Source organism: Chanos chanos, chromosome 2 (assembly GCF_902362185.1).
Source record: "Chanos chanos chromosome 2, fChaCha1.1, whole genome shotgun sequence".
Taxonomy (NCBI): Eukaryota; Metazoa; Chordata; class Actinopteri; order Gonorynchiformes; family Chanidae; genus Chanos; species Chanos chanos.
The window spans coordinates 3753760-3776245 of record NC_044496.1 but is presented as its reverse complement, the minus strand read 5'-3'; the positions used below and the strand labels follow the sequence as shown (position 1 = coordinate 3776245).

General features: G+C 40.8%; 2 protein-coding genes across 2 annotated transcripts; both read right to left on the bottom strand.

The window, feature by feature from the left end:
• Positions 1 to 3162: 3162 nt before the first annotated feature.
• On the bottom strand, positions 3163 to 9415 carry LOC115829873 (low choriolytic enzyme-like). The gene is made up of 9 exons (XM_030794048.1): positions 9233 to 9415; positions 9024 to 9063; positions 8704 to 8784; positions 8143 to 8295; positions 7889 to 8006; positions 7397 to 7575; positions 6790 to 6871; positions 6483 to 6648; positions 3163 to 3384 (listed from the first exon to the last, which is right to left on the bottom strand). Exons 1-9 carry the CDS (start codon positions 9413 to 9415, stop codon positions 3163 to 3165), a joined length of 1224 nt encoding a protein of 407 aa, XP_030649908.1.
• Positions 9416 to 11100: 1685 nt separating this feature from the next.
• Positions 11101 to 13876, bottom strand: LOC115829846 (low choriolytic enzyme-like). Its single transcript, XM_030794018.1, has 8 exons — positions 13805 to 13876; positions 13470 to 13509; positions 13161 to 13226; positions 12851 to 13000; positions 12617 to 12734; positions 12119 to 12297; positions 11420 to 11501; positions 11101 to 11278 (listed from the first exon to the last, which is right to left on the bottom strand). Exons 1-8 carry the CDS (start codon positions 13874 to 13876, stop codon positions 11101 to 11103), a joined length of 885 nt encoding a protein of 294 aa, XP_030649878.1.
• Positions 13877 to 22486: the final 8610 nt, after the last annotated feature.

Genomic DNA, 22486 nt, shown 5'->3' with positions numbered 1-22486 from the left:
ACTTTATGCTTCCAAGTGATACAAACACGATTGCTGTCACACTGCAAACAGCCTACGTTCACTGACAGCTCGAGAATGATCTGTTGGTTAATCAGCCAGTGGTTATTTAAAAGCCCTAGATGTTTAAACACTCGCATGCCCTACTTAACCAACACTGCAGACCACAACATTCAGGAAACATTGTCAGAAAGCAGCAACCGTACACAACCAACATGACAAGTCCCCCGACGATGATAGCTTCCCTGCAGAAACACTGAAGGAAGGACACAAGAGCTCTCCATCAATACATCATAATAGGCCTGGGTAGATGAGAACATCCCCTAACAGTGGAGGGATGCAAACATCATTACCGTCTTTAAAAACAAGGGTGACAAATCCATCTGTGGTACCAGTAGGAGGATATATCTCCTTGCTGTTGGCTTAAAGTGCGGGCCAAGGTGATGGTGCAGAGGCTAATCGACTAGACTACCTGAACAATAGTGGGGGGTGAGGGAAAAACAGGAGTACAGTCGACATCTCCCTTGCAGCAGGGCAACTACAGGGAGAATGCAGAGAACAACATCAAAACCCCTTAATCACCTTTGATGACCTCAAGAAGACTTTTTACATTCTGAACAGGAAGCTCCTTCAGGGCATGCTTCTACAGTTTGGCTGCTCAACCAAATTTGTCGACGTTCTCCACCAATGAGGCAGAGAAGATGATGGCCTTTGTGATCTTAGGAGGCCGCAAGTTTGTTACCTTCCCTGTGCGTACAGAGGAAAGACAATACGTTGGCATCTGTGTTCTTCAACATCTTCCTCCTTTTGTCACCCAGCTTCTCCATAAAACACGTGAGAACAGAAGTGGTGGCTCCACATCAGGAGGATCCAAGCAACCATCAAACTGTCCAGAGAGTGGGTCCTTGAACTGCAGTATGTAGATGACTGTGTCCTCGTGGCTCAGTCTCTGCAAGACCAAGACAGAGACGCCCCAGAACCCCAACCACCGTGCCTGTTGTCATCATCGACCACAAACAACTTACAACAATCCCATCTTTAAAATATCTGGAAGGTGCCCGATCTGAGGATGGCAGGACTGACCTTAAAGTCTGCAATTGGATCAAGCAAGCATCAGCTGCCTTTAGAAGACTCTGCTTTCAGTATCTTAGTATCAACACGGCACATTCGTTAACATTACTTAAGGAAAACTATTTCACTAAACTCATCAATCAAGTCAAGGCTGACCTCAACGGATGGAATAATTTCTCTCTCTCTCTTATGGGAAGAATACAGACTATCAAAATGAGCTCATTGCTTAGATTTATTTCTCTTTTTGTTTCAATGTCCCCCCTTATTTTCCCCAAATTATTCTTTAAAGGGGTAGATGAGATGACATCATCTTTCATCTGGCAAAGTAGATCACCAAGAGTGGCAAAAATAATTCTTCAGTGCAGCAAACCAGACAGTGGTCTGGCCCTACCGAATTTGATGCGTTACTACTGGGCGGCTAACATGCAGAAGATACATATGTGCTGTGTCTATCCGGACACTGACTGGTGCCAGCTAGAAGCTCACTCATGCCACTCGTCCTCCTTACGTGTTTTGGTTTGTGCTCACCTCATCCCTTCTTCCCTTCTCTGGGAGGTGCTCCTTTAATCCCTTCGTGCAATTATCACTCAAAATATGGAACCAAATCAGGCAGCACTTTAAAATATCAACTCATGTCCCCTTCACACTCCTATTTGTACATCTATTGCCACCATCTGCAGTGGACTTGGAGCTAAAGGCATAAACTTTGTCTCTGTCTTATTTCTAAATAGCAGTTTTGCCTTCTTTGGAGATTTGGCCAAGAAATACGGATTCAATTCAGACTCCTACACAGAATCCTTTACACCAAATTTAAACTTAGTAAACTGTTCCCTAAATCAGCTGATGCACGTGATAGGTGCCATGCGTCTCCTGCCAATCACACTCATATGTTTTTCACTTGTCCCAAACTTTCAAACTGTTGATCACAAGTTCTTTAACAGAATGTCAGAAGTCCTTAATGTGGCCTTGCCACCATGTCCCCTTGTAGCTATTTTTGAAATCCACTCTGATCCACTGATGCTCACCCTCACAAATGTTCTTGCCTTTGCCTCCCTAATTGCACGTAGGAGAATTCGATAACACTGGAAATACCCTAAACCTCCTCATCCTTCCCTATGGCTGAAAGATCATTTATCTTTCTTGCATTTGGAAGAAATAAAATTTACTGTGAGAGGGTCTACAGTAAAATTACATGTGAGATGGGAGATATTACTTTCCTTCGTTCATTCAACACAATTTCAACTGCCTTTGTTGTTTGTTTTACTTTTTTTTTTTACTTTACCATAATAACACCCCAATGCATTTCATTTTCAACCCCTTTCTTTTTTTCCCATGATTAACTGAGATGTTCATGTATACACTTTTCCTTCCGGGGTAGGGATGGGGGATGGGGGTTTAGTTGAGTGGATCTGTTCTAGTCCCTTCGCTTGTCATATGTGTGCTCCAACTCCTTTGACATGTGGTCTTGTTCCATTACTCATTTTAACATCCAATAAAAAAAATACAGTTCCAGAATTGGACTCATCAGCCATCAAAGAGCTCACTGTTAGAGGACCCAAGTAGAACCTGTAATCGGATATGATTGACAACCTAAGCTAGCTAAGCTAAGCATAAAATCACTAACTTTTCATGCGGACAGAAACAGGAACATTTACCTCTGTTGAAGCCTCATAATCAGCAGCAGGTACTAGCAGCAGCTAAGCTAACATTAATGTTTGTTCAACTGAGTTATCTGAGGAGAACAGATCAGTGAATGTGAGAAAGAGCAGGAGCCGGGTCAAGGAGCAAAAAGCTAGTCAGCAGCAATAAGGATGACAATGTAAATATCCTGGGAAATGTCACTGATAGGCCTGATCCGCAGCAGGATTCTACCATCTCGGCCTACCCTGAACTATGGGGACCCATTACAGAGTAGTTCAGGGCGGCAGCTTTGGTTGCTTACAGTCATTTACAATCACTCAGATCTCTGGCTATGAGTCTTTCCTGAACATTCAGGAGAGGCTCCTGTAGCAAATCCTCTTTGGTAAGCAGTCACTAACCCAGGCTTTCCTCCTGTCCCACCCAGGCCAGCAGCCTTCCAAGTTATGATTATCTCTAATTCCACCAAGCCATTCCCTCCTGAAACCTCTCCGGCAGCTCCTGAGTGGCTCCTGGGTACCTCTGGGACCGCCTCTCCGTCTCCTGGGTCTTCCCTGGCTTCTCCCTAGTGGTCACAGCCATCTCCTGAGTGTCTCCAGACTTCTCCCCATGTGTCCACAGTTGTCTCCCATGCCTCACCTGGCTTCTCCCAAGGGCCTGCAGTGGCTTCTCTGGTCTCTAGAGGCCTTTCCCAAGTGACCAGAAGCTGTAGTTACATGGTAATTACATGACATTTTCCTGCTTTATCACCCATCAGTGGAAGCTAAGGTTCACATTTAGCCACTTTTTTGTTGCAGATTATATGTTGTATTTTTTGGTATATATTACCGGTAATATCTATGTTAGACTACCACTACTGAGCATTCACAAAGCATATTCACATATCTCACATATTAAGCTACATTTTCCAGAGGTTTAGGATGTTAACATTAAAATTTATTCAGTGGCCACAGAAAACACTCTACAAGGTGTCCTTTAAAATTGTATGTCAGGACACTTCAAACACAGATCTAATCAAAAGTTTGATCACCATTATGAGTTAGTGCGCCTAATTCATTAAAAGGCATGTAACCATAACAACAGTATTAAGTGTAATAAATTTAACTGAAGCTATACTGACCTCTGTTCCCATTTCTCTCAAAAACACCACTTATCCATACTGCACTGCTCCACTTTAAGCAGGGTCATCATTTTGAGCAAAGGACCACAATTTTTTCAAATTAGTTGTCTAGTAAAATATCAAGCCCTCTTGTGGAGCAGTGAAATGCTTTACTGTAACAAGATGTCAGTTGCAACTGCCTGCGGTCTGGAGGGGGCAAAATAAAACCAACGGCCCACACTTTTGCCTGCCTTGGACTAAACAAACCAATATGATCCAAATATTGTGGATAACAAACAAGACTGAGTGTTATATGGGTGGGACTCATGGCTACATAAATAAATATATAGGTGGAAATTTTTAGCAGATGAGAAGGTAACATTTACACTCTCGTGTTCAGCTCTTCATGCCCAGGCCTGTCTTCTTGCTTAACCATTTTGCCAGACTGAATACAGTAGACCCTAACATTCTTTCCAAAACAAACCAAAAAAATCTATATGCATTTTTAACCTTTAATTACCCAAAGAATGAGAAAAAAGTTAGTTGTTGCGGTTAGGTCATTCATATGCACTATTTTAAGCCGCATTTCACAATACAAGGTGTTTTGTTTTGTTTTTTTTTGTTTTTACATTTGAGAAAACAGACAATTTTCCATAGCGCAGAGACATCACAGCAGAGTAAACACAAATATGCTTCAAGATTCTCTGAAGTGATCTCTGTCCCCAGGATACAACTATAACTTAGCTGTTGTACTGATTTGGGTAATTATTCATATTCTGAACCCAGGAAATGCTTCTCTGAATTGTTTATCTTTTTCTTCTCAGCTTAACACAGAATTTAACAATAACACTAACTGAAATACAATAACAAATTAATATATTATGTAAGAAAACAGTATATGGCTCCCACGATGCCATTGGATGGATGTTTTCTGACCCCTGGTGTTTGTCAGTGAATTGCAAGTATTTTCCATATCTTGACTCCTGAGGGCTGTACTATGAAGGTAACTGGCTTTTGCCGGTAACTTCTGGTCAACTCAGAGTAAGTGGGGGGTGGGGTTGGACAGACTATGTGGCCTGCTCTTGTACACCCTCAGCCAATCACATCATGTTTTTACCAAAGAATTGTTGTGGTACGCTACCCTCTGTAAACCATATTGGTGTACATTACAGGGCTTCTTCACCCGCAAATCACATTAAAAGTTCTCACATTAAAAGGAATGGTAAGCGTATTGCATCTTTGTCAATGAGCCTGGTTCCGCTTAAAATTACTGTCCAAATCCAGGTCAGGTCCAAATCATATTAATGCTGGAAGTCATGTTGTTTCTCCAACAGGGGAGCATAGACAGCTTCTCCTTTTAATTTTTCAACATGTGGAAAGGAATTTGAGTGCTTAACTAGTTGTTAGGCAAATCAAGTCAAAGACAAGGTTTTATTATGACATGGAAACAGGTACTCTTGAAATGTAAAACTATACTAAAATACAACCAAACAAATAAATAAAAAAGAAATATTCAAAAACATGGAGAAGATCTAAGGCCCTGTTTACACCTTGCGTTAAGATCCGATTTTGGTGATCCGATCACAAGTGGACAGCTCGAAGTACGTCCGTTTACACCTGGTTTTGGAATCCGTGTATCGGGTGACCACTTGAGATTACAGCTCACTTCCCCGGTCTATATGCAAATAAGCACATCCTTTACAACACGTTACCCCTTTCATTGAATTTCAGTTTTGCTTATGACATGTGAAATGTCGGACAAATTTGGTGATCACGGATCCCTGTTTTGAGACATTAAGGCATGTTAAGCTGTTTCGTTATAATGGGCATCAATGGAGAGGAAAATGCTTAACATGAGATAACGACCATACCCCTTGGATTTCGATTTTGATTTTTTGACAGGAGGAAGCATTTCTGAGAAGAGATGTCCGAGAGAAATTTGGTGATCATAGATCGCAGTTTTAGAACATTAAGCCACGTTAAGCTTTTTCACGTTACATTGTTATTTTTAAGCGGCAGGAGGCATCAATGCACTTCCCGTGCATAGTCTGTCGGAAAATAAAAGAAGAAGAAGAAGAAAAGAAATGAAAACAATATACATTTTGCCTATTGTTGTTGTTGTTGTTGCCTGTGATCGCATTATGAGCGATTGTATACATACGTGAATGAGTTCGTACTTCCGCGTAAGCAGAGGACATCAGAGTAGGCGGTCGTTCATTGTGGTCAAGCTTGCATTCGCGTTTACACTGCTATAAGAATGTGGTCATATGCAGTCCAGACCACCTCCGAATGTGGTCTTAGTGATCGGATCTCAATGCGACCTCAATGCGCATTGGATGTGTTTACACCTGTACTTTTAAGCTGTCCACTTGTGATCGGATCACCAAAATCAGATCTTAATGCAAGGTGTAAACTGGGCCTAAGTCTGAATTCAGAATGGCAGGATTTCAGTTCAATTTAAATTCAAATCCATACACCTTTGTACTACCACCCAAACTTCTTGCATCATGCCGTTTGTCCTGAATAACGGAAATAGAGAGGGAAAGGGTTTATTAGATCACACACTACCTGAGAAAAAAAGCTCTTCTCATTGTCCAGATGTTTGCACTTTTCATTCACCTGTTTCACTGATTCATAATTGTTCATAATTACTTGCAATTACATACCATGATGATACATGCGGACATGTGTGTTTTGTGTATGTAGGAGCATACTCACTGCATCTGTATAGCCTGTTCACCCTCAGGATGTCATTGGGACTCATCTGTGTGGCTTTACCGATGGGCACCCTTGGGTCAGGTATGGGAACTATGGTGGGTTGTCCATTCTTGGAAAAAGCAGTCCTGAAATGTACACAGTAGTCAACACATGACTACCTGTGCTATGTAGTTCTGCTTTTGTTCTCTACGGTTCTTCTTTGTAGTGTTTTCTTAAATTAATAAGAGAACTCAAAACTCATTTCCAGTGTACTTTCAATAACTGACCTGGAATAGTGCATGACTGAGTTGTAGTCATAAGGAGTTCCCAGGTTATTGGTTTGCACTTTTCGGAAATTGTGTTCCATCCCTGTAGAGAAGATATATATATATATATATATATATATATATATATACACATACACATTTATATAACACTATATGTGATGTCAGAAGCTTCTCTCTTTACTGTAAAACACAGCCCCAGATGACTGGTAATTGTTTCAGCTACAGCAGAAGTACTGAATATCACTTTCAGTATCAGAGGGATTAAAACAAACTTATAAACCAGTGTTTTGAAAACAAAGCGTGGTTTGGCATCGTTCTAGTTCCCTTCGAAAAAAGAGGAACCACAAACTAGATTGATGATGTTTGCTGGGAAAATATAGGTTATATATTTCAAATCACAAAAAACAAGTACATAAGGAATATAGGCAATTTCTTTGTGTTGTTTGTAACAAAATCTGCCCTTGCATGAGTAATTTTATCATCCCAATGTGAGCAAGGGGCTAAAAGTTCAAGGGCTAAAAGGAAAACTTTTACTTTTTGAAGTAAACTGATGTGTTTTATTTATGTGTTTTATGTACTTGTCTGTGTTTGAAAGGATCCAGCCCACCTGAGATGACGTTTTGGAAGAGGATGCGAACATGATCGTCGCGGTCAGAGCGAGACTGCTCGTGGTTAAATCCAAGTGCGTGCAACATCTCATGCTGTATTACACTGTGATGGACGCACCCCGTTCGCATCAGGGACACCACCTGAGCGCCTCTCGTCCGTCCAACGTAAGACCAGCACCTGAATGTCCCCAGAATGACAAAGTCAAACCAAGACGTGTGTTTGAAACGCCGTTTTTCATAGCAGCCTCACTGATCAGAATTCAAACACAGATTTCACCTGGCCTCTAAAGCACTACAGCAATGTTTTCAGCCGTTGCCCTGATGTGCCGATGAAGACAAAGGTTGTAATTAAACTGAGAACTTGGTTTTAGAAACTTAGCTGACATCCTGAACAGTGCACGTCACATCAGTTCATGATTGTGTAGTATGATATTGGTTTATGATTTTTTTTTTGTCAGAGAACATGTGTAGGGTGACAGAAGGGCTTTTACCCTGAACGTGACTCAATGCTGATGTAATCTCTCTCTCCAGAGCGAGGCCTGAAGCGAACACAGGTAGAGGAAGCAAAGGAGCCGAGAGCCGATTCAATCACTGATTTCTCACGGTTTGCTGTCAGTGGTACAATGAAGTGTAAATACAGAATCGCTGCAGTCACATACAAACGGTATGATAACACCGGTACCTTGATTAGATATTGCTTCGAATGATGGGACAGATTAGGAAGATTGGGAAAGATGTTGCTTACAGTACTGATTTGTGATCTCGTAGGGCACGTAGACATTCCCATCGCTGGACTTGGGCCACGTGCAGTTCCTGGCCGTGCAAGGGTCTGCATTGTTTAAACCAGTATCCACAGCAATGTCCCCAAACATCACCAGTGGCTCACCTGGACCTTGACCTTTACATCCGAATAAAAGTGGAGCATGAAATAAACTGTGTCCCAAAAATGGCAAACTTGAAAAAAATGGCATTGACACTTAAACAACGGACAGCTATTTAATGGCTATTCGCTTGGTTTGTTTGGGATAAAAGTGTCTGCTAAATGAATGAACATAAATGTGGATGTAATGTAAATACAGCAGTCATACATTAAGCTTCAATACACACAAAATACCACACAAATTGATAAAACACTTGAAAATTTTGTGCCTCTCACACAGCAGAAAAATCATGCTTGAAAGCTTTTTTTATACATTTTGTGTACGTGGATCAATTTATACGGTATTAACGATTGCTGAGTGATGAGTGAACGAGAACCCTCTGTATTTCGGCATTGGCCAGCACTGATAAAAGACTGTACACTTACCAACTTTCTTATTGGCCTTTTCAATTAAACCTGACACAGTGTTTTCATCATTCTCAGAACTGTTCTCTGGGCCTGTGAAATCTGAAATGCATATGAAAGAAATCGAGAGCCGACGATTTAAATATGCATCATATTAAAAATATGGATTCAATTCTTGGCACTGGTACTTATTATACAGCTAATCAAGATCTACTAGGGGAAAAAAATCTATTTGGTTTTACAAGTATAATGAATTTCGAATGGTGCTTGTTTTCTGATATCTTTGTTAGCTGGATCAACTTTGCAACAGCTGGAAGTGAAAACATGCAGAAAATTCTCACCATTATCCAAATATTTGGCATTGTACTCAGATGACTGCGTCTACACAGTACAAAAATACCACAGTGTCATGAAACTCCTCATATGATTCAGTGGAGACGCATGTTACAAATCTGCTGGTGTACAGTTTATTGCCTCATATTAACTAATTCAAATTCATTTTTTGTCAACATGACACAATAATACATCATGATTTGTGTGCAACCCTTACCTCCACAGACCAGCAGTGAGCTGTGATCAAACCCAGAAGGAGCAGCAGTACTGTGGATATAGAGGGGAACATGGTGAACGTGGTCCTGTCCAGGTTAAGATCAGTCGATCTGACTCTCAGAGAACCCCGTTTATATACATTGCCTTCATGAACACTTCCCCTCTCTGAGAGGAGAAGTTTCATTTCTGTAGCAAAACAGCTATTGGAATCAAACTTGTGGGAACTGAAACTGAACTGATAAATGAAGCGATTGCATTCGCATGGGTGAGTTCTACTGAAAACTCTTTTGAGAAGTGTTATTTTCAGCCAAATGACACCTGCTCACCCACAGTGGAAATTGAAAAAAATACATGAGTATTACCTATGAAACCACGTAAAAGCAGAACTTAATGCAGCAGTAGTAACAATTTCCTTAAAGTTCTGAATTTTCTGGTATGCATTGCAAGACGTAATGTAAAAGGTCACAGAAGAATCTAGCCAAATGTTTGCGTTAATGGATATCAAAAAAAATTCTGAATTTCTAGAATTTGAATAAACAATGAAAAGTAAACCAAAGGGTCAAGGAGCAACAGGTGTTTCTGCATGGAGCAGCTGCATGGGCACATGGGCCAAGCACCACAGGACAGTGTCTCGATTTTATTGTTTTTGTTTGTGGATGTTTGTTCATTTGTGGATTCCAAAGGTTCTGCTCAAACTTATGACCACAGATATTCAAAAGTGGTTTCTAAACTGAAATTTTTTAAAAGATCATTTTTGACATCTGATCATTTCTGTTACATCTCAGATTGGCCATCAGAGGGAGCTGTAGGACAAAGCTACTCCTGGCCACTCATGTTCACCTTATTATTTGTGTGTTAAATATTAGTCTACCACTCACACCTGTTTCCCATTCTCTAGAGTATTTAAGTTAATCGTGTGTTCATTGTTTAGTGCTCAGGTTAACAGAGGTTATAAATCCCTTGAATATGGAGGTTCCACTACCTGAAATTAATCATAATCTCCTTGGTTTTATTCCTGTTAAACTGGAGATGATTTTGTCCACACCACCTCACCAGTCCAGCAACCTCTTGTATGTAAATGGATCCATTATGCCTTTTGATTAAAGCAGATCTAAGCCTGCAGAGTCAGACCAATTTTAAACAGTAATCACATGTCAGCAAGCTCAACTCAGAGCCCAACCCAGGTCTGGGGTTTCCACCCTGTCACTAATAGGCCGTTCGCACATGGTGTTGGTTCAGTGACCGGGGTGATGACATCATCCTTTTCCAGCTAGGAGAGTGTCTCTATCAGTCTGCCCTTGACTCCAAATGGAATCTCTCTGCATCCATGTACAACTGGAGTTCATTTCTGGATCAATGTGTTTGTTCTTCACCAGGGAACTCACCTAGACCTTTGAACACCTCTAACATGTGGAGAGGATTTTCAGGGGCTAACTATTTATTAGGCATGAATCAAAGACCAGTATTTTTAAAATGCAGTTTTATTAACACATAAAATCAGGTGCTGCAATTCTTGTATAAGGTGCTCTTGACAAATTTGTTACGCTTTTGTACTCTGAAACTGAAAATGATATGTTTTGAGATGCTGGAATACAAGCTGAAAAATAATCAAAAATGTGAAAATGCACAGAGATCATCTAATCTGAGTCTGAGTTCAGAATAACAGAAACAAGCTTGTTGAAGAACAAGATATAAGTTCATGCACCTCAGAAGTAGTAGACAAACTTCTTCCATCACTTTGTTTGTCCTGAACAATGAAAAGAGAGAGAGAGGGGGATTACTGGACCACACACTGACTAACGGAAAACTTCAGTTCTCACTGTCCGGATATTTGAATGTAACATTTACCTGTTTCACAAATGGTTATGGCTATGATGATACATGCAGACATGTGTGTGTTGTGTATGTGGGAGCATACTTACTGCATCTGTATAGCTTGTTCACCCTCAGGATGTCATTGGGACTCATCTGTGTGGCTGTACCAATGGGCACATTTGGGTCAGGAATGGGAACTATGGTGGGTTGTCCATTCTTGGAAAAAGCAGTCCTGAAACGTACACAGTAGTCAACACATGACTACCTGTGCTATGTAGTTCTGCTTTTGTTCTCTACGGTTCTTCTTTGTAGTGTTTTCTTAAATTAATAAGAGAACTCAAAACTCATTTCTAGTGTACCATCAATAACTGACCTGGAATAGTGCATGACTGAGTTGTAGTCATAAGGAGTTCCCAGGTTATTGGTTTGGATTTTGCGGAAAGCGTGTTCAAACCCTTTAGAGAGGATAGATATATCAGCTAATGATGTTTTTGTGAGAGTTGTAAAAAAAATGGTCATGACAAAACTGAGTATTATACTTCTGTTAATTTGTCAGAGGGATTAAAACCAAACTTATAAACCAGTGTTTTGAAAACAAAGCGTGGTTTGGCATCGTTCTAGTTCCCTTCAAAAAAAGAGGAACCACAAACTAGAAGCAGACTCTTTTCAAAGACCAGAATGAACTGGATGAAGTAGCTAACTAGTCTTTAGTCTATGATACTTAACAACTGTTGTAACTAATTAGGGAATATTTGTTTTTGCAACACATAAAGTGGAACTAATGATAGTAGTTTGTTGCCAAGGAAAATAAAGCACTGTAGGACCAAAAATTAATAATGTTTGCTGGGAAAATACAGGCTATATATTTCAAATCACAAAAAACAAGTACATAAGGAATATAGGCAATTTCTTTGTTGTTCTTCCCTCACATGAGTAATTTTATCATCCCAGTGTGAGCAAAGGGGCTAAAAGTTGAAGGGCTAAAAGGAAAACTTTTACTTTTTCAAGTAAACTGATGTGTTTTATTTATGTGTTTTATGTACTTGTCTGTGTTTGAGAAGATCCAGCCCACCTGAGATGACGTTTTGGAGAAGAATGCGAACATGATTGTCGCGGTCAGAGCGACACTGTTCGTGGTTAAATCCAAGTGCGTGCAACATCTCATGCTGTATTACACTGTGATGGACGCACCCGGTTCGCATCAGGGACACCACCTGAGCGCCTCTCGTCCGTCCAACGTAAGACCAGCACCTGAATGTCCCCAGAATGACAAAGTCAAACCAAGACGTGTGTTTGAAACGCCGTTTTTCATAGCAGCCTCACTGATCAGAATTCAAACACAGATTTCACCTGGCCTCTAAAGCACTACAGCAATGTTTTCAGCCGTTGCCCTGATGTGCCGATGAAAACAAAGGTTGTAATTAAACTGAGAACTTGGTTTTAGAAACTTCTTAACTGACATCCTGAACAGTGCACGTCACGTCAGTTCATGATTGTGTAGTATGATATTGGTTTATGATTTTTTTTTTTTTGTCAGAGAACATGTGTAGGGTGACAGAAGGGCTTTTACCCTGAACGTGACTCAATGCTGATGTAATCTCTCTCTCTGGTGCGCCGCCTGAAGCGAACACAAGTAGAGGAAGCAAAGGAGCTGAGAGCTGATTCAATGGTGGATCTCTCTTGGCTTGCTGTCAATGGCACAATGAAGTGTAAATGCAAAAACCAGCACAATAACAAACAAGCAGTAAGCAGTGTCTCAACCAGCCTGATAAAGCCATTTTTATCAAGGAAAGATGTTGCTTACAGAACTGATTTGAGATCACATAGGGCACAGAGACAGTCCCTCTCCTCTTAGGCCACTTGCAGTCACGGGAAGTGCAGGGATCAGCGTTCTTTAAACCAGGATCCACAGCAATGTCCCCAAACAAAACCAGTGGTTCACCTTCAGCTTGACCTTTACATCAGAATTAAAGAGGGACATGCAATAAACTGTGCTTTAAACAAACAAAAAAAAAACAAAAACAAATCAAACTTCAAGCTTCTTCAAAGTTTCGTTTAATAGAAACTTCTGTATTGCGGCACAGGCCGGCACTGATAAATGATTGTACTCTTACCCAGGTTCTTATTGGCCTTTTCAATCAAAGCTGACACAGTGTATTCATCATCCTCAGTGCTGTTTTCTGGGCCTTAAAAATTTGAAAATCATGTATAAGAAATTGACAGCTGATGTGTATATGTATGTTGAACTACTACACATAAGTGTAATTCCTTTTGAAATGTTTCAAATATGCAACACATACTAAAACATAAATTTGGTTCACTGCACTGCTACTGATTATACAGCTGAGTGAGAGCTCACTTCTAAATCTTCACAAACTTCAGTTTGCACGTTCTGGAAATCAAAACATCGAGCAAATGCTTACCATTGTCCAGATATTCTGCACTGTACTCCTGTGATTCCTCCTACAATACAGAAATACCACAGTGGTCATGGAGCCCCTCATATGATTCAATCCAGATATGTGTTTGAAATCCACTAGGTTTCAGTTTATTAACACATATGTACTCGCTAACTCAAAACCACTACCAAAGTCATTCTTTACCAAACTCCATGTACTAAGCCTTTTTCATATCTGAAGTGTCCCTTAATTGACCAATAACAATAACCACACGCATATCCTTCACTGCATTAATGGTTTTGTACGGAGTTATACGTCATGTTATATTTTAACGTTGTGGTTCTGTGTGTAACCCTTACCTCCTCAGACCAGCAGTGAGCTGAGACCAAACCCAGAAGGAGCAGCAGTACAGTGGATATAGAGGGGAACATGGTGAATATGGTCCTGTCCAAGTTAAGATCAATCAATCTGACTCTCAGAGAAACCCATTTATATACATTGCCTTCATGCACACTTCCCCTCTCTGAGAGCAGAAATGTGGGTTCTGTTACATAAGAGCAGTATGTGGCAAGTCTTTGGCAATTTAATCTCAAGTCACGAACATGCTAAAATTTGGTTCAGTGGATTTTAAAGGCTCTCTGCTGTAACATTCGAACAAAGTGACTAAAAGGTACTTCCCATAATGAAAAATGATAAAAATTCGTTGTTTTGTTTTTCTGCACAACCTGTTTCAGTGTGATCCTTCCATACTCCAGGTATACGCCTACTCAAGAATTTAACATGAAAGAAAATTAGATCGCTATATTGCATTGCATTGCAAGACACAAACAGTTACACATACTTCTGTTTTTTAATTAACTGACACATTCCTGGTCGATTCAGCCAACTGCTGACCTGACTGAATTTTGTTTTGCATAAGACAGTATAAAAAAAATCAAGCAATGATTAGTAATGTCATTATCACAGCAATACTATTAAACACAAATATCAGTCTAATCCACTCAGAATATAGTCCATTGCTCCTGTATAAGTTCACCTTATGCATTTCAATGCATTTCAGCCAAGTAAGCTCTTCAGGCAACCTGATCTCATGTAAAAAAAGATATTTGTTTTTTTGGGGGTTTTTTTTTGTGATTTTATGAAATGTTGCCTAAACAGTTTTGTGAAACATTTCCATGCTGCATACTAACCTTATACCTTACAAACATTAGTGACCTCCAGTTAACAGGGAACAGAATCAAAGCTGTGTCAAAAGTTTTCCCACAAAAATAGGAGACTGAGGTTCGGCCACACAAAAAAATGCCAGTTATCCCAATTCATTACTGAATGTACATACTGTGAATAGATATATGGCTGACTATTCTATGTGTGTTTTATATGTGGCAGTGGAAATATGATTTACAAAAAGTGTGCTGCATCTCATTCTCACCAGTGGAAGACTATTGTTAGGAAATGCACAAACACAAACAAATTCTGAATTAAAATTAGCATTTGACATATTTATGTATTGAACCCTGTTATTTGGCCTTGTTTTGGTTGGCTGGTCCTGTCCTGGTTGTGTGCGCTTGTTTTCTCTGCCTCTCTTATACTTAGAAGTATTGTCTGGACATGGTTGCAAGAAGAAAAGATTAAATAAAAAAAAATATATGTTTTGTCATGTTCCGGTCTGTCAGCTGTCTCCCCTTAAATTTTTGGCACCAAAACAATGTTTCATGAGATTTTTTATGATAACCACTGATTGTACCTTAATGAGTTATGGGTTCAGTGATATTGCTGCTGTAGTGAGTAAAGCTGGATAGTGAACAAGCAGCTACCTCAGTTCCTAAAGATTTCTCAGGAATGACCCAACAACTCTGATAACAGAAGGTGATCTAACTAAAAAGGGAAAGAAATTGACCATTCCAGTTTACAAGGGAATGACCGAAACGGTATTCAGGAAAATGTTTCAGACAAAGTCAGAGCGAAACAATGACATTAAACCCAGGCTGATCTGTGACATTTATTTTTTTCCCCACTGGTGCAGGATCCTGCCAGAACTGATCATGGTTCTCCTGATGGCCAGTCCAATATTGAACAGAGAGACTGAATATTACAACCAGTAGGTGATTTGTTATTTTTCAACAGGGGCGATGGCCCAATTTGCCTCCACACTGCTCGGCATTTGGATTTGGGGCCTCTGGAGGCAGTGTTATGATCTGGGGTTGCTTCAACTGGTCAGGTCTAGGCTCAGCAATGTTATGTGGCAATAAAATGAAGGCAGCTTAGTACCTGAATGTACTTATCCCATCAATGGATTTTTTCTTCCATGATGGCATGGGCATATTCCAGGATGACAATTCCAAGATTTATTGGGCTCAAACTGTGAAAGAGTGGTTCAGAGAGCATGAGGAATCATTTTTACATATGAACTGGTCACCACAGAGTCCTTAGCTTAACCCCATTGAAAGTCTTTGGGATGTGCTGGGGAAGACTTCAAGTTTTTTAAGTTTCCGTGATTGCACTCACTGTGAACAGTGAGCAGTGAATTTGTCCTCTGCATTTAACCCATCCAACACACCAGTAGTGAACACACACACCAGACGCAGGAGCAGTGGTTAAGTGCCTTGCTCAAGGGCACACAGCCGTGGATGTTGGGCCTGGGAATCGAACCGCCAACCCTCCAGTCACAGTTCTCTAACCTTCAGACCACGGCTGCCTTACGGAGTGGTTCAACTCTCCCTTCGTCGACAAGATCTCAGCCAAAAATGAATGCAGCTCTGGGTGGAAATAAATGTTGTGACGATGCATAAGGTTCCACAGCGAACACGTGCCGTACTCAAAGCTAAATTCAGTCCAATGAAATATAAGAGTGTTCAACTTCAGTCCAATGAAATATAAGAGTGTTCAACTTCAGTCCAATGAAATATAAGAGTGTGTGACTTTTTTTTTTGGCCAGGCAGTCTACGTCACCATGATCCTGACACTTCCAACTCCCATCAACAGACAAAGGTTTGTGAGCACTGCAGTTCTTAGTTAAATTTAAGGTGTCTGTTCACAAAACTGAGCAGGTTATTTGATTTTAAAATGTTAGATTGCACCTTTTCCCCAAGTTTTTACACTACAATGATTTCATACTGTCAGGGGGAAAAAAGTTGTTATTACCATATAGTCACTTCACAGTGTGAGGCCTTTTTATCAATGTTTTTTTACGTTATTCTGCTGATGCACCATAGTTCTACATACCAGTGCTGATTTCCCAATGTCATCACCATACTTATATACAAAATATCAAACTCTACAATCATTGTTTTGGTCATTAATGGTAGTTAACTTCTACATGCTGTAACATGTTGTAACAAAATGTTAAGCTTCATTGCAGCTGCATTTGGAAAGAATTCGATTGCATATGATCCATAATTTAGCGTTCTCGGTTTTATTTGAATGCATAGTTTGGGTAATGTGGACTGTGCCATCCAGAAGAGAGACAGGGAGTCTGAACGTTCCGTTAGTTTCACAATTTTAACACGAACACAGCATTGTGGTCTGTTGTAAGAGAAGGAAGAAGCATCTTCATATAAATGTAGCTTCATTTCACTGCAGAGTTGCTGAGCAATAACTGCTTCAATCATATCTTGACAGTGTGAATATAGTGATCCTTTCAAGGATCTTTTATCTACGACATTCTTCAGCTATACCTTTTTCCATTCCACATATACATTTGACATCTATCTAAATAATCTATATGGAAATATCTAATTATTATAAGCCACTGCTCAATCTTGTAAAACTGAGTAGTTTTGAAATCACCATGCACAATACCATTGGTAAAATTTTGAAATATTGTGTGTGTTTGTGTGTGTGTGTGTATGTGTGATGCATGATCTCTGCTCTCCCTGCTTGTTAAGTTACCCTATGTTGTCTAATGTAAACAAGCACTGGCACGCTGGCAATAGAACTTACTGATTAAAATCAACGGAACACTGACTATGGAAGGTAATCCCTGCCAAAATTCAAATGAAAATGAAAACGATAAAATAAAAGTTCAAACCCCTGTTTTGCCATTTCTTTTTCATTACTTGCCCGGACATATCCTGCCAAAATGAAAAATGAAATTAAATAACTCGATATACATTTTCATTCTCAAGACAAACACGAGTCTTTCCTGAAAAAAATAAAATATCTTTTTGTCCTTTCACTTCATTAGTTAGACATCTCGTTTTAACAGACTTTGCTGTACAAATCAGACAAAATGCTAACGAAAAGACAAAGTTGATAAACTTGTTGCAAAGTCCTGGTTTGCCATTTAATTTTCGACATCAACACGCTGTATCTGACAATATGAAAAGGCAAAGGCAAACGAGCATTGCGTTATCGTTTCCCACTTTGCCTTGTTGTTTTCGAGTTCGCCAACATGTAAATATATTTAAATATATGTAAATTGGAAATGGGCGTAACCTAAAACACTGAAGTTAACAACTGCAGCGAATTTCGCTTAGCTCTTCGCTTATAGGTTGCATGGGGGCGAACTTCGCATACGTGACGTTCGCTAGAGAGGCGGGAGTAAGAAAGAAGTCTGACCAAGTGGCGGAGGCTAAAGGCTACATGTAGCATGAAAATATGTATATGATTAAAAGATGTATTGGTAATCTTATTGTGTGTATAAACACGAACTGTTGTTTATGGGTTATATGAAGTTAGGCGGGGCCAGAGCGATAGAAAAAAGTCTCTCAACGGCTCTGGTCGGGACACATAGACCACTGTAGACTTTCATTTAAGCATTGAACTTTTGAGCTAGGTGATTTGCTTGCTGTTTTCACGAATACGCCTCCAGAGTGAAATTTTGTAGGGCGAAATTTGCAAAGTGATTCGCTGCTCTGTGTGTTTTTGAAGCTTTCGCACACTTTTGTGATCACTTCACTTCTGTCATTGGTGTTGTGATGTGTGTGAAGGACTGTATATGGTTCACAGGAAGTGTGTGGCCGCTATGGCACATCCAGTTAGAATGCAAGACAAGATGTTTCTTTGGAGGTTTTTATGAAATAGAAATGGAAAGTACGGAGAATGTGTGGGTATGTATATACAATCACTGTTGTATACAGCTGTTGTTTGGGGGTGTATGTATCTGGGTGTGTTTGTATTTGTGTGTTTTGGTATCCGAACGCACACAAAGATTCTGATAAACGAAGAATACTACAGCGCTCCGCGATGAATACCACAGCAGCAGTCTCTCCGAAAGTGTCCAAACAATCGCAGCCTCCCCACAAGTCTTCTCCCTTTGAATTTCGCGCCGACAAAGACGGCGGCCGTTGCGGTGGTATTTAGGGAGACTCGTGCGGCTGTGATTGGCGAATCTGATGGAGAAGGACAACCAATAGTGAGTGACTGCTTGCGCTATTGGTCGCTGCTGGAAACCGGAGCCGTTACTCAAAGTCCTTTGTTACAATTGGCGTCCGTGTTTTAGGCTACGTTTCTAATTAACATCTATTTACATCCAGGCAAAGTGGGAAGCGATAACGCAGTGCTCGTTTGCCTTTGCCTTTATTGTCAGATACAGCGCGTTGATGTCGAAAATTAAATTGCAAATCTATTGAAACGAGAAGTCTAACTTATAAGGTGAAATGACAAAAAAAATTTTAATTTAATTTTTTTTTCGGGAAAGACTCGTGTTTGTCGTGAAAATGAAAACGAATATCCAGTTATCTCATTTCATTTTTAATTTTGATAGGTTTTGAAAAAGAAATGGCAAAAAGGGGTTTGGACTTTTATTTTAACGTTTTCATTTTCATTTGAATTTTAGCAGGGATTACATCCCATACACTGATCTCCATAGAAACATGTTTATTCTCACCGGAATCCTGCCACCTGCCAGTCTGATTTATTGTCATCATCATTGTTATCATCATCATCATCATCATCATCATCATCATCAACAACAACAACAACCATATTACAACTACAACAACAACATCAACAAAAGCAGTTACAGTGTCAGTAACAACAATTAATTAAGCACCATTGATATCACTGTCATGTGTCAATGTCCTTCCTTTAATCTGAGGAGAAACTGTTAATTTAATCAGTTTTTTAGCCACTGCACTGATGCACGCAGTATATATTTTTTATATATATATATACACTTCACAACAAGCACAGTGAACACAGGATCCTCATGCATACTGCAGTGTCTAGCAATGAGTAGTGATGACACACCATGGACTTTCCAACTTCATATATCACTGCTATTTAAAGCTTGGCTTCACAAAATACTAATGAATACAAATAAAGTAAAGCAAAATGCTGAAGAAAAGTCAAGAGCGGAAATGAAGTCACCCTGTAGATCATTTGACTGAAATAGAGTAACTGTCCATAGACTTATTAAATACGAACACATTGTTTGACTCAGTGTGGTTACATGCAGGTAAACAAGCCGATTTCAATCGGATTATGATCTTTACTTCATCATGTTGATTGGGTCATCCTACTGAAATACAATTTCATGAAATACAAGAGTATTCCATTTCTATCTGATTAGATGGCATGTAACTGAGACGCTGATTTCAGCTTGAGTTTAATTGCGCGTGCCTGGTCTTTGGTACCGCGCGGACACTTACAATATAAATAGTTTACCATTACCAAATTTATGATAGGCTGCTAACTAACTAGCATGGAGAGACACAACAATAATTTTGGAGACTATATTTATGATTAGAGTTTTAAAAGAATCAAACACATTAAAATATAGACGGCAGGGAGACCAGAAATGATGAGCTTTTCTCGAAAGGTCTCCAGTAAACTTTCTGATGCCGGTTTCATATGACTCCGGAACAGATCCGAATGAATTCGAAAACCCCAAGCAACAGTTTTGCCACTGTTCTGGTTTTTTAAGTGTGTTGGCCTAGCTATAGTCTTTAGTATTACAGACCTCTCAGGACGTGCAAGCATAATACAGCAAAGAAATGTGACCTGCGAGTTTTTCAAAATATACCTGTATGCTAATTAGACAACCGATACCTATCCCTCCTTGATTGAAGACATTTCTTTATGTGAATCGGATTGTATTGCTTCTCTTACCATGTAAACTGGAATATTACTTTATCTGATAATAATCCAGTAGTTGCTTTAATCAAATTGTTCTGCACATGTAACCACACTGAGTGTCTGCCAAACGACCTGTCATTTACAGTCGAATCAAAAATGACACCACTAAATGGTTTCCAATCTAGTCTGTAAGTTTGCAGCTGTCATTGCATTTATGTACATATCAATCTACATATTTCTGAGTATTTTTCTGTGACTTCACATTCAGAACAGGAGTGTCTGAATATTTTCAACCAGTTAAAATTTCAACATTCAAGCTCAAATTTTTTCGACTAGTGACAATTTGAGCATACAACTTCAGATTTTTGTTCTACAAGTTCTCACATGATATTCTACAATTTCTTAAAATCAAGTCTACAAGCTCTGGCATTTTGCAACATATTTACCTTCATACCTTAGCGCTGCAACAAGGGATTGCAAATAGTGGTTTCCGATAGTTGGATTCAGCGGTCTTTTGCTACGTGACTACAGCTGGAGACAGATTGAGTATTTCAACAGTTAAGATTCAATGATGCTGCGGTGCAATGACGTTCGCATTTTCTCGCAGAAATGCATCTCAAGTTTATGTGTATTATTAACATAATAACCCTATTTCATCATCATCATCATTTTCTCCCGCTTATCCGGGACCGGGTCGCGGTGGCAGCAGGCTGAGGAGGGTAGCCCAGACATCCCTTTCCCCGGCTACATCCACCAGCTCCTCCTGGGGGATCCCAAGGCGTTCCCAGGCCAGCTGAGATATATATTTCTCCCAACGTGTCCTGGGTCTTCCCCGGGGTCTCCTCCCAGTTGGTTGTGCCCAGAACCCCTCCATAGGGAGGCGCCCAGGAGGCATCCTGACTAGGTGCCCGAACCACCTCAACTGGCTCCCTTCAATGCGGAGGAGCAGCGGCTCTACTCCAAGCTCCTCCCGGGTGTCCGAGCTCCTCACCCTATCCCTAAGGGTGCGCCCAGCCACCCTGCGGAGGAAGCTCATTTCCGCCGCTTGTATCCGCGATCTCATTCTTTCGGTTACTACCCAGAGCTCGTGACCATAGGTGAGGGTTGGAACAAAGATCGACTGGTAAATTGAAAGCCTTGCCTTCTGACTCAGCTCCTTCTTCACCACGACGGTCCGGTACAATGACCGCATGACTGCCGCCGCCGCCCCGATCCGCCTGTCGATCTCCCGCTCCATTTTACCCTCACTCGTGAACAAGACCCCGAGATACTTGAACTCCTCCACTTGAGGCAGGAACTCAGTCCCAATTCGGAGGGGGCAAGCCACCTTTTTCCAGCATAGGACCATGGCCTTGGACTTGGAGGTGCTGATCCTCATCCCGACCGCTTCACACTCGGCTGCAAACCGCCCCTACGCGTGCTGGAGGTCACAGTTTGATTAGCCCAACAGAACCACATCATCTGCAAAAGGCAGAGACGCAATCCTGAGGCCACCGTACTGGACACCCTCCTCACCCCGCCTTGAGATCCTGTCCATGAAAATTAAGAACAAGATCGGAGACAAGGTACAGCCCTGGCAGAGTACAACACTCACTGGGAATGAGTTTGACTTTGTGCCGAGAATACGGACACAGCTCTCACTACGGTTATACAGGGGCCGAATGGCTTGCAGCAGTGAACCTGGCACCCCATACTCCCGCAGTACCCCCCACAGGACACCCCGGGGGACACGATCGTAAGCCTTTACAGGTCCACAAAACACATGTAGACTGGATTGGCAAATTCCCATGATCCCTCCAGTATCCGTGCATGGGTGAACAGCTGGTCCGCTGTTCCACGGCCAGGACGGAATCCACATTGTTCCTCCTGTATCCGAGGTTCGACAATCGGCCGCAGTCTCCTTTCCAGTACCCGTGAGTAGGCTTTCTCAATTATCGGGGTAGTGTGATACCCCGATAATTGGAGCACACTCTCCGGTCCCCTTTTTTAAAAATGGGGACCACCACCCCCGTCTGCCACTCCAC